Raw genomic sequence first — 12,427 nt, 5'->3', positions numbered from 1 at the left:
CAGCGAACAGTTTTGACTGGGCTGAGCGGGAACTGTACTTCCTCAGAGGTAGGGAGGCGAGCAGGCCAGAGGTGGATGAACGCAGTGCCCTTGTTTGGGTGTAGGGCCTGATCAGAGCCTGAAGGTACGGAGGTGCCGTTCCCCTCACAGCTCCGTAGGCAAGCACCATGGTCTTGTAGCGGATGCGAGCTTCAACTGGAAGCCAGTGGAGAGAGCGGAGGAGCGGGGTGACGTGAGAGAACTTGGGAAAGTTGAACACCAGACGGGCTGCGGCGTTCTGGATGAGTTGTAGGGGTTTAATGGCACAGGCAGGGAGCCCAGCCAACAGCGAGTTGCAGTAATCCAGACGGGAGATGACAAGTGCCTGGATTAGGACCTGCGCCGCTTCCTGCGTGAGGCAGGGTCGTACTCTGCGAATGTTGTAGAGCATGAACCTACAGGAACGGGTCACCGCCTTGATGTTAGTTGAGAACGACAGGGTGTTGTCCAGGATCACGCCAAGGTTCTTAGCACTCTGGGAGGAGGACACAATGGAGTTGTCAACCGTGATGGCGAGATCATGGAACGGGCAGTCCTTCCCCGGGAGGAAGAGCAGCTCCGTCTTGCCGAGGTTCAGCTTGAGGTGGTGATCCGTCATCCACACTGATATGTCTGCCAGACATGCAGAGATGCGATTCACCACCTGGTTATCAGAGGGGGGAAAGGAGAAGATTAATTGTGTGTCGTCTGCATAGCAATGATAGGAGAGACCATGTGAGGATATGACAGAGCCAAGTGACTTGGTGTATAGCGAGAATAGGAGAGGGCCTAGAACAGAGCCCTGGGGGACACCAGTGGTGAGAGCACGTGGTGCGGAGACAGATTCTCGCCACGCCACCTGGTAGGAGCGACCTGTCAGGTAGGACGCAATCCAAGCGTGGGCCGCGCCGGAGATGCCCAGCTCGGAGAGGGTGGAGAGGAGGATCTGATGGTTCACAGTATCAAAGGCAGCCGATAGGTCTAGAAGGATGAGAGCAGAGGAGAGAGAGTTAGCTTTAGCAGTGCGGAGCGCCTCCGTGACACAGAGAAGAGCAGTCTCAGTTGAATGACTAGTCTTGAAACCTGACTGATTTGGATCAAGAAGGTCATTCTGAGAGAGATAGCAGGATCTGGGCTGTGGTGTATTGGTAGGCTCTGGGCTGTGGTGTATTGGTAGGCTCTGGGCTGTGGTGTATTGGTAGGCTCTGGGCTGTGGTGTATTGGTAGGCTCTGGACTGTGGTGTATTGGTAGGATCTGGGCTGTGGTGTATTGGTAGACTCTGGGCTGTGGTGTATATTGGTAGGATCTGGGCTGTGGTGTATTGGTAGGCTCTGGGCTGTGGTGTATTGGTAGGATCTGGGCTGTGGTGTATTGGTAGGCTCTGGACTGTGGTGTATTGGTAGGATCTGGGCTGTGGTGTATTGGTAGGCTCTGGGCTGTGGTGTATATTGGTAGGATCTGGGCTGTGGTGTATTGGTAGGCTCTGGGCTGTGGTGTATTGGTAGGATCTGGGCTGTGGTGTATTGGTAGGCTCTGGGCTGTGGTGTATATTGGTAGGATCTGGGCTGTGGTGTATTGGTAGGCTCTGGGCTGTGGTGTATTGGTAGGATCTGGGCTGTGGTGTATATTGGTAGGCTCTGGGCTGTGGTGTATTGGTAGGCTCTGGACTGTGGTGTATTGGTAGGATCTGGGCTGTGGTGTATTGGTAGGCTCTGGGCTGTGGTGTATATTGGTAGGATCTGGGCTGTGGTGTATTGGTAGGCTCTGGGCTGTGGTGTATTGGTAGGATCTGGGCTGTGGTGTATATTGGTAGGCTCTGGGCTGTGGTGTATTGGTAGGCTCTGGACTGTGGTGTATTGGTAGGATCTGGGCTGTGGTGTATTGGTAGGCTCTGGGCTGTGGTGTATATTGGTAGGATCTGGGCTGTGGTGTATTGGTAGGCTCTGGGCTGTGGTGTATTGGTAGGATCTGGGCTGTGGTGTATTGGTAGGCTCTGGGCTGTGGTGTATTGGTAGGCTCTGGACTGTGGTGTATTGGTAGGATCTGGGCTGTGGTGTATTGGTAGGCTCTGGGCTGTGGTGTATATTGGTAGGATCTGGGCTGTGGTGTATTGGTAGGATCTGGGCTGTGGTGTATTGGTAGGCTCTGGACTGTGGTGTATTGGTAGGATCTGGGCTGTGGTGTATTGGTAGGCTCTGGGCTGTGGTGTATATTGGTAGGATCTGGGCTGTGGTGTATTGGTAGGCTCTGGGCTGTGGTGTATTGGTAGGATCTGGGCTGTGGTGTATTGGTAGGCTCTGGGCTGTGGTGTATATTGGTAGGATCTGGGCTGTGGTGTATTGGTAGGATCTGGGCTGTGGTGTATTGGTAGGCTCTGGGCTGTGGTGTATTGGTAGGATCTGGGCTGTGGTGTATTGGTAGGATCTGGGCTGTGGTGTATTGGTAGGCTCTGGGCTGTGGTGTATATTGGTAGGATCTGGGCTGTGGTGTATTGGTAGGATCTGGGCTGTGGTGTATTGGTAGGCTCTGGGCTGTGGTGTATTGGTAGGATCTGGGCTGTGGTGTATTGGTAGGATCTGGGCTGTGGTGTATTGGTAGGATCTGGGCTGTGGTGTATTGGTAGGATCTGGGCTGTGGTGTATTGGTAGGATCTGGGCTGTGGTGTATTGGTAGGATCTGGGCTGTGGTGTATTGGTAGGATCTGGGCTGTGGTGTATTGGTAGGATCTGGGCTGTGGTGTATGGGGTAGGATCTGGGCTGTGGTGTATGGGGTAGGATCTGGGCTGTGGTGTATGGGGTAGGATCTGGGCTGTGGTGTATTGGTAGGCTCTGGGCTGTGGTGTATTGGTAGGCTCTGGGCTGTGGTGTATTGGTAGGCTCTGGGCTGTGGTGTATTGGTAGGCTCTGGGCTGTGGTGTATTGGTAGGATCTGGGCTGTGGTGTATTGGTAGGATCTGGGCTGTGGTGTATGGGGTAGGATCTGGGCTGTGGTGTATGGGGTAGGATCTGGGCTGTGGTGTATAGGGTACAATCTGGGCTGTGGTATATTGGTAGGATCTGGGCTGTGGTATATTGGTAGGATCTGGGCTGTGGTTTATGGGGTAGGATCTGGGCTGTGGTATATTGGTAGGATCTGGGCTGTGGTGTATATTGGTAGGATCTGGGCTGTGGTGTATATTGGTAGGATCTGGGCTGTGGTATATTGGTAGGATCTGGGCTGTGGTGTATAGGGTAGGCTCTGGGCTGTGGTGTTTAGGGTAGGCTCTGGGCTGTGGTGTATATTGGTAGGCTCTGGGCTGTGGTGTATTGGTAGGCTCTGGGCTGTGGTATATTGGTAGGATCTGGGCTGTGGTGTATATTGGTAGGCTCTGGGCTGTGGTGTATTGGTAGGCTCTGGGCTGTGGTGTATATTGGTAGGCTCTGGGCTGTGGTGTATTGGTAGGCTCTGGGCTGTGGTGTATTGGTAGGCTCTGGGCTGTGGTGTATTGGTAGGCTCTGGGCTGTGGTATATTGGTAGGCTCTGGGCTGTGGTGTATTGGTAGGCTCTGGACTGTGGTGTATTGGTAGGCTCTGGGCTGTGGTGTATTGGTAGGCTCTGGGCTGTGGTGTATTGGTAGGCTCTGGGCTGTGGTGTATTGGTAGGCTCTGGGCTGTGGTGTATTGGTAGGCTCTGGGCTGTGGTGTATATTGGTAGGCTCTGGGCTGTGGTGTATTGGTAGGCTCTGGGCTGTGGTGTATTGGTAGGCTCTGGGCTGTGGTGTATTGGTAGGCTCTGGGCTGTGGTATATTGGTAGGCTCTGGGCTGTGGTGTATTGGTAGGCTCTGGGCTGTGGTGTATATTGGTAGGCTCTGGGCTGTGGTGTATTGGTAGGCTCTGGGCTGTGGTGTATTGGTAGGCTCTGGGCTGTGGTGTATATTGGTAGGCTCTGGGCTGTGGTGTATTGGTAGGCTCTGGGCTGTGGTGTATATTGGTAGGCTCTGGGCTGTGGTATATTGGTAGGCTCTGGGCTGTGGTGTATATTGGTAGGCTCTGGACTGTGGTGTATTGGTAGGATCTGGGCTGTGGTGTATTGGTAGGCTCTGGGCTGTGGTATATTGGTAGGCTCTGGGCTGTGGTGTATATTGGTAGGATCTGGGCTGTGGTGTATTGGTAGGCTCTGGGCTGTGGTGTATTGGTAGGCTCTGGACTGTGGTGTATATTGGTAGGCTGTGGTGTATGGGGTAGGCTCTGGGCTGTGGTGTATTGGTAGGCTCTGGGCTGTGGTATATTGGTAGGCTCTGGGCTGTGGTATATTGGTAGGCTCTGGGCTGTGGTGTATTGGTAGGCTCTGGGCTGTGGTGTATTGGTAGGCTCTGGGCTGTGGTGTATTGGTAGGCTCTGGGCTGTGGTGTATTGGTAGGCTCTGGGCTGTGGTGTATATTGGTAGGCTGTGGTGTATGGGGTAGGCTCTGGGCTGTGGTGTATATTGGCAGGCTCTTGACTGTGTTCTCTTTCTCTCGTGTGTGTGTGTGTGTGTGTGTGTGTGTGTGTGTGTGTTTGGGCCGGGTGTGTGTGTGTTTACGTGCCAGTGCTTGCATGCAGGAAGCCTCTGCCCTTGCTGGTAAAGTCCTCTCCCTGTGTGCTGTGTGTATAGATGTATAAACACTGTGGTCCCTCTATTCAGCGGGTCCCACCCCTCACATGGAGCCTGGATGCCCCTAGAACACAAACACAGGCCGTGTCCCGAATGGAACCCGTATTGGCCCTGGTCTAAAGTAGTGCACTATATAGGGAATAGGGTGCCATAGGGCCCTGGTCTAAAGTAGTGCACTATGTAGGGAATAGGGTGCCATAGGGCTCTGGTCAAAATTAGTGCACTATGTAGGGAATAGGGTGCCATAGGGCCCTGGTCTAAAGTAGTGCACCCCCCATACATGCGTGCGCACACACACACACACACACACACACACACACACACACACACACACACACACACACACACACACACACACACACACACACTGTGCCTGACCTAGAGCTCCCCAGAACAGTGGCGTTGTGGTATTAACTGTAACTAACTGCAGAGTCAGTGGTCTGGTCACTAGGCTGGGGGGTATAGAGGTATATAACGGAGCCCCTCACACAGACAGCTGACTGGATTGGAGAACTGTCTCTAAATCAACATGCTGGGCTCCTTGGACGTTCTCTATAGTGTCCTGATCCACAAGGTAAACACCGTTTTGATACGTTAATGGCAAATCCAAGTTGATTTAATTATAAATACTGTACAGATTACACTGTCACTACTGTAGCTGGGAGAGCTGTACAGATTACACTGTCACTACTGTAGCTGGGAGAGCTGTACAGATTACACTGTCACTACTGTAGATGGGGGAGCTGTACAGATTACACTGTCACTACTGTAGCTGGGGGAGCTGTACAGATTACACTGTCACTACTGTAGCTGGGAGAGCTGTACAGATTACACTGTCACTACTGTAGCTGGGGGAGCTGTACAGATTACACTGTCACTACTGTAGCTGGGGGAGCTGTACAGATTACACTGTCACTACTGTATCTGGGAGAGCTGTACAGATTACACTGTCACTACTGTATCTGGGAGAGCTGTACAGATTACACTGTCACTACTGTAGCTGGGAGAGCTGTACAGATTACACTGTCACTACTGTAGCTGGGGGAGCTGTACAGATTACACTGTCACTACTGTAGATGGGGGAGCTGTACAGATTACACTGTCACTACTGTAGCTGGGAGAGCTGTACAGATTACACTGTCACTACTGTAGCTGGGGGAGCTGTACAGATTACACTGTCACTACTGTAGATGGGGGAGCTGTACAGATTACACTGTCACTACTGTAGCTGGGAGAGCTGTACAGATTACACTGTCACTACTGTAGCTGGGGGAGCTGTACAGATTACACTGTCACTACTGTAGCTGGGAGAGCTGTACAGATTACACTGTCACTACTGTAGATGGGGGAGCTGTACAGATTACACTGTCACTACTGTAGCTGGGGGAGCTGTACAGATTACACTGTCACTACTGTAGCTGGGAGAGCTGTACAGATTACACTGTCACTACTGTAGATGGGGGAGCTGTACAGATTACACTGTCACTACTGTAGATGGGGGAGCTGTACAGATTACACTGTCACTACTGTAGCTGGGAGAGCTGTACAGATTACACTGTCACTACTGTAGCTGGGGGAGCTGTACAGATTACACTGTCACTACTGTAGCTGGGAGAGCTGTACAGATTACACTGTCACTACTGTAGATGGGGGAGCTGTACAGATTACACTGTCACTACTGTAGCTGGGAGAGCTGTACAGATTACACTGTCACTACTGTAGCTGGGGGAGCTGTACAGATTACACTGTCACTACTGTAGATGGGGGAGCTGTACAGATTACACTGTCACTACTGTAGCTGGGAGAGCTGTACAGATTACACTGTCACTACTGTAGCTGGGGGAGCTGTACAGATTACACTGTCACTACTGTAGCTGGGGGAGCTGTACAGATTACACTGTCACTACTGTAGCTGGGGAAGCTGTACAGATTACACTGTCACTACTGTAGCTGGGGGAGCTGTACAGATTACACTGTCACTACTGTAGCTGGGAGAGCTGTACAGATTACACTGTCACTACTGTAGCTGGGGGAGCTGTACAGATTACACTGTCACTACTGTAGCTGGGGGAGCTGTACAGATTACACTGTCACTACTGTAGCTGGGGGAGCTGTACAGATTACACTGTCACTACTGTAGCTGGGAGAGCTGTACAGATTACATTGTCACTACTGTAGCTGGGGGAGCTGTACAGATTACACTGTCACTACTGTAGCTGGGGGAGCTGTACAGATTACATTGTCACTACTGTAGCTGGGGGAGCTGTACAGATTACACTGTCACTACTGTAGCTGGGAGAGCTGTACAGATTACACTGTCACTACTGTAGCTGGGGGAGCTGTACAGATTACACTGTCACTACTGTAGCTGGGGGAGCTGTACAGATTACACTGTCACTACTGTAGCTGGGAGAGCTGTACAGATTACACTGTCACTACTGTAGCTGGGGGAGCTGTACAGATTACACTGTCACTACTGTAGCTGGGGGAGCTGTACAGATTACACTGTCACTACTGTAGCTGGGGGAGCTGTACAGATTACACTGTCACTACTGTAGCTGGGGGAGCTGTACAGATTACACTGTCACTACTGTAGCTGGGAGAGCTGTACAGATTACACTGTCACTACTGTAGCTGGGTGGAGCTGTACAGATTACACTGTCACTACTGTAGCTGGGGGAGCTGTACAGATTACATTGTCACTACTGTAGCTGGGAGAGCTGTACAGATTACACTGTCACTACTGTAGCTGGGGGAGCTGTACAGATTACACTGTCACTACTGTAGCTGGGAGAGCTGTACAGATTACACTGTCACTACTGTAGCTGGGAGAGCTGTACAGATTACACTGTCACTACTGTAGCTGGGGGAGCTGTACAGATTACATTGTCACTACTGTAGCTGGGAGAGCTGTACAGATTACACTGTCACTACTGTAGCTGGGAGAGCTGTACAGATTACACTGTCACTACTGTAGCTGGGGGAGCTGTACAGATTACACTGTCACTACTGTAGCTGGGGGAGCTGTATTCTGAATACATGATTGGCTAGTATCTGGAGTCTGAAGACATGATTGGCTAGTATCTGGAGTCTGAAGACATGATTGGCTAGTACCTGGAGTCTGAAAACATGATTGGCTAGTATCTGGAGTCTGAAGACATGATTGGCTAGTATCTGGAGTCTGAAGACATGATTGGCTAGTATCTGGAGTCTGAAAACATGATTGGCTAGTATCTGGAGTCTGAAGACATGATTGGCTAGTATCTGGAGTCTGAAGACATGATTGGCTAGTATCTGGAGTCTGAAGACATGATTGGCTAGTATCTGGAGTCTGAAGACATGATTGGCTAGTATCTGCAGTCTGAAGACATGATTGGCTAGTATCTGCAGTCTGAAGACATGATTGGCTAGTATCTGCAGTCTGAAGACATGATTGGCTAGTATCTGGAGTCTGAAGACATGATTGGCTAGTATCTGGAGTCTGAAGACATGATTGGCTAGTATCTGCAGTCTGAAGACATGATTGGCTAGTATCTGCAGTATGAAGACATGATTGGCTAGTATCTGGAGTCTGAAGACATGATTGGCTAGTATCTGGAGTCTGAAGACATGATTGGCTAGTATCTGGAGTCTGAAGACATGATTGGCTAGTATCTGGAGTCTGAGGACATGATTGGCTAGTATCTGGAGTCTGAAGACATGATTGGCTAGTATCTGGAGTCTGAAGACATGATTGGCTAGTGTCTGGAGTCTGAAGACATGATTGGCTAGTGTCTGGAGTCTGAAGACATGATTGGCTAGTATCTGGAGTCTGAAGACATGATTGGCTAGTATCTGCAGTCTGAAGACATGATTGGCTAGTATCTGTAGTCTGAAGATATGGTTGGCTAGTATCTGTAGTCTGAAGACATGATTTTCCTTGTAGGTTGGTATTTTGGGAATAATTGTACAAAAGAGGTCTGACTTCTTCCTTTACCTGCTGTTAAACAGCCACCACTAACATTTAGCGGCCGCTGCCAACATACTGACTCAACTCCAGCCACTTTAAAAATGGGAATTGATGGAAATTATGTAAAAATGTACCACTAGCCACTTTAAACAATGCCACTTAATATAATGTTTACATACCCTACATTACCCATCTCATATGTATATACTGTACTCTATATCATCTACTGCATCTTGCCATCTTTATGTAATACATGTACCACTAGCCACTTTAAACTATGCCACTTTGTTTACATACCCTACAGTACTCATCTCATATGTATATACTGTACTCTATACCATCTACTGCATCTTGCCATGCCGTTCTGTACCACCACTCATTCATATATCTTTATGTACATATTCTTTATCCCTTTACACTTGTGTGTGTGTATAAGGTAGTAGTTGTGGAATTGTTAGGTTAGATTACTTGTTGGTTATTACTGCATTGTCGGAACTAGAAGCACAAGCATTTCGCTACACTCGCATTAACATCTGCTAACCATGTGTATGTGACTAATAAAATTTGATTTGATTTGATTTGATTTGATTTGATCAGTTTATGTAAAATGTCTGTTTGGGAGACGGGGCGGGGCCTATTTAACTTCTGTGATACTCAACCCTCTGTCACCATCCTCTATTGTGTTTCCTGTGTTTTTCTGACTTTTGATGAGCAGTGTGAAATAAAATCTCTCTCTCCTCCTTTCTCCCCTCTTTCCTCTCCTCTCCTCTCCTCTCCTCTCCTCTCCTCTCCTCTCCTCTCCTCTCCTCTCCTCTCCTCTCCTCTCCTCTCCTCTCCTCTCCTCTCCTCTCCTCTCCTCTCCCCATCCTCTCCTCTCCCCATCCTCTCCTCTCCTCTCCATATCTCTCTGTTTAGCTGATGGCCGTCTATGAGGAGCAGGAGGCCCAGCGGAGAGGAGCTGTGAGTCCCAGAGGAGGAGTAACAGGAAGGCCCAGCCAAGACCCCTATGACGCCGAGGTCTCCGTCTTCCAGCCAATCAGAGGAGGAGAGATAGAGGTCAACTCCTCAGCTCTCAAATCCAGTACGTATCATAGTGGTGGTAGAGAGATAGTTTGGGGGTTGATAACCTTGGGGAGGCCTTTAAGTTAAGATAAAATCACAATCAAACTGATTCCAGACCTGCATGCCTCCACAACACTGAGGATGTATACCAAATTACACCCTGTTCCCTATGTAGTGTCCCACATAGCACGCTACTCCCTATGTAGGGTCCCACATGGCACGCTATTCCCTATGTAGTGTCCCACATGGCACGCTACTCCCTATGTAGGGTCCCACATGGCACGCTATTCCCTATGTAGTGTCCCACATGGCACGCTATTCCCTATGTAGTGTCCCACATAGCACGCTACTCCCTATGTAGGGTCCCACATGGCACGCTATTCCCTATGTAGTGTCCCACATGGCACGCTACTCCCTATGTAGTGTCCCACATAGCACGCTACTCCCTATGTAGGGTCCCACATGGCACGCTATTCCCTATGTAGGGTCCCACATGGCACGCTACTCCCTATGTAGGGTCCCACATGGCACGCTACTCCCTATGTAGTGTCCCATATGGCACGCTACTCCCTATGTAGGGTCCCACATGGCACGCTACTCCCTATGTAGGGTCCCACATGGCACGCTACTCCCTATGTAGGGTCCCACATGGCACGCTACTCCCTATGTAGTGTCCCACATGGCACGCTATTCCCTATGTAGTGTCCCACATGGCACGCTACTCCCTATGTAGTGTCCCACATAGCACGCTACTCCCTATGTAGGGTCCCACATGGCACGCTACTCCCTATGTAGTGACCCACATGGCACGCTATTCCCTATGTAGTGTCCCACGTGGCACGCTATTCCCTATGTAGTGTCCCACATGGCACGCTATTCCCTATGTAGTGTCCCACATGGCATGCTATTCCCTATGTAGTGTCCCACATGGCACGCTATTCCCTATGTAGTGTCCCACATGGCACGCAATTCCCTATGTAATGTCCCACATGGCACGCTATTCCCTATGTAGTGTCCCACGTGGCACGCTATTCCCTATGTAGTGTCCCACATGGCACGCTATTCCCTATGTAGTGTCCCACATGGCACGCTATTCCATATGTAGTGTCCCACATGGCACGCTATTCCCTATGTAGTGTCCCACATGGCACGCTATTCCCTATGTAGTGTCCCACATGGCACGCTATTCCCTATGTAGTGTCCCACATGGCACGCTATTCCCTATGTAGTGTCCCACATGGCAGGCTATTCCCTATGTAGTGTCCCACATGGCACGCTATTCCCTATGTAGTGTCCCACATGGCACGCTATTCCCTATGTAGTGTACCACATGGCACGCTATTCCCTATGTAGTGCACTTCGGTATGCTTCCAACCGATTTTAGTCCGACGTGACGTTCTGCTTTGTGAACTAAATTAGGCAATTTAACAGTCACCACAGCATAAAACAGCATTAGGTGCGGTAGAGGGAGTCGAAAACAGCAGGTCTGGGACAGGTAGCACGTCCGGTGAACAGGTCAGGGTTCCATAGCCGCAGGCAGAACAGTTGAAACTGGAACAGCAGCACGGCCAGGTGGACTGGGGACAGCAAGGAGTCATCATGCCAGGTAGTCCTGAGGCATGGTCCTAGGGCTCAGGTCCTCCGAGAGAGAGAAAGAAAGAGAGAAAGAGAGAATTAGAGAGAGCATACTTAAATTCACACAGGACACCGGATAAGACAGGAGAAATACTCCAGATATAACCAACTGACCCTAGCTCCCTGACACATAAACTACTGCAGCATAAATACTGGAGGCTGAGACAGGAAGGGTCAGGAGACACTGTGGCCCCATCCGATGATACCCCCGGACAGGGCCAAACAGGAAGGATATAACCCCACCCACTTTGCCAAAGCACAGCCCCCACACCACTAGAGGGATATCTTCAACCACCAACTTACCATCCTGAGACAAGGCCGAGTATAGCCCACAAAGATCTCCGCCACGGCACAACCCAAGGGGGGGCGGCAACCCAGACAGGAAGATCACGTCAGTGACTCAACCCACTCAAGTGACGCACCCCTCCTAGGGACGGCATGGAAGAGCACCAGTAAGCCAGTGACTCAGCCCCCCATAACAGGGTTAATATTGGTCAACAGTAGGGATTCTTCAATTAAGTGTTTGTTGTCATTCAACGAGAGACAAATCATTTTCATGCAAAGGTTTTCACTTGAGAAATACTGCACCAAACATCTTAGTTGGATGTAAACTTGCACAACTAAGATCTCCTCTGCAAAAACGTCAAAATGAATGACAAATTTCTGGTTTAACTTCACGTTTGGTGTGTTAATTCAGCCAGGTCATGGGAAGGGGTCTGGGGCAGTGAGGAGAAAGGCTGCGGGACACAGGAAGAGAGAGAGGAGAGGAGTCATGGACTGAAGAGAGAGAGGAGAGGAGTCATGGACTGAAGAGAGAGAGGAGAGGAGTCATGGACTGAAGAGAGAGAGGAGAGGAGTCATGGACTGAAGAGAGAGAGGAGAGGAGACATGGACTGAAGAGAGAGAGGAGAGGAGTCATGGACTGAAGAGTGAGAGGAGAGGAGACAGACTGAAGAGAGAGAGGAGAGGAGTCATGGACTGAAGAGAGAGAGGAGAGGAGTCATGGACTGAAGAGAGAGAGGAGAGGAGTCATGGACTGAAGAGAGAGAGGAGAGGAGTCATGGACTGAAGAGAGAGAGGAGAGGAGTCATGGACTGAAGAGTGAGAGGAGAGGAGACATGGACTGAA

General features: G+C 50.2%; 1 protein-coding gene across 3 annotated transcripts in view; it reads left to right on the top strand.

Annotated features, from left to right (window-relative positions):
* The first annotated feature begins 5,134 nt into the window (after positions 1-5,134).
* LOC139546214 (partitioning defective 3 homolog B-like) overlaps positions 5,135-12,427 on the top strand; it is a 425,714-nt gene continuing 418,421 nt past the window's right edge. For all 3 annotated transcript variants that reach the window (XM_071354341.1, XM_071354342.1, XM_071354340.1), the window contains exons 1-2: positions 5,135-5,227; positions 9,518-9,683. In XM_071354341.1, coding sequence (XP_071210442.1) covers positions 5,183-5,227; positions 9,518-9,683 — 211 coding nt within the window. In that variant the 5' untranslated portion in view covers positions 5,135-5,182. The remainder of the gene's footprint in view (positions 5,228-9,517; positions 9,684-12,427) is intronic.

The sequence above is a fragment of the Salvelinus alpinus genome, chromosome 20 (genome assembly GCF_045679555.1).
Source record: "Salvelinus alpinus chromosome 20, SLU_Salpinus.1, whole genome shotgun sequence".
In the NCBI taxonomy this organism is placed as follows: Eukaryota; Metazoa; Chordata; class Actinopteri; order Salmoniformes; family Salmonidae; genus Salvelinus; species Salvelinus alpinus.
Note: the sequence above shows the minus strand (reverse complement) of the source record. Positions and strands in the feature narration are given on the sequence as shown.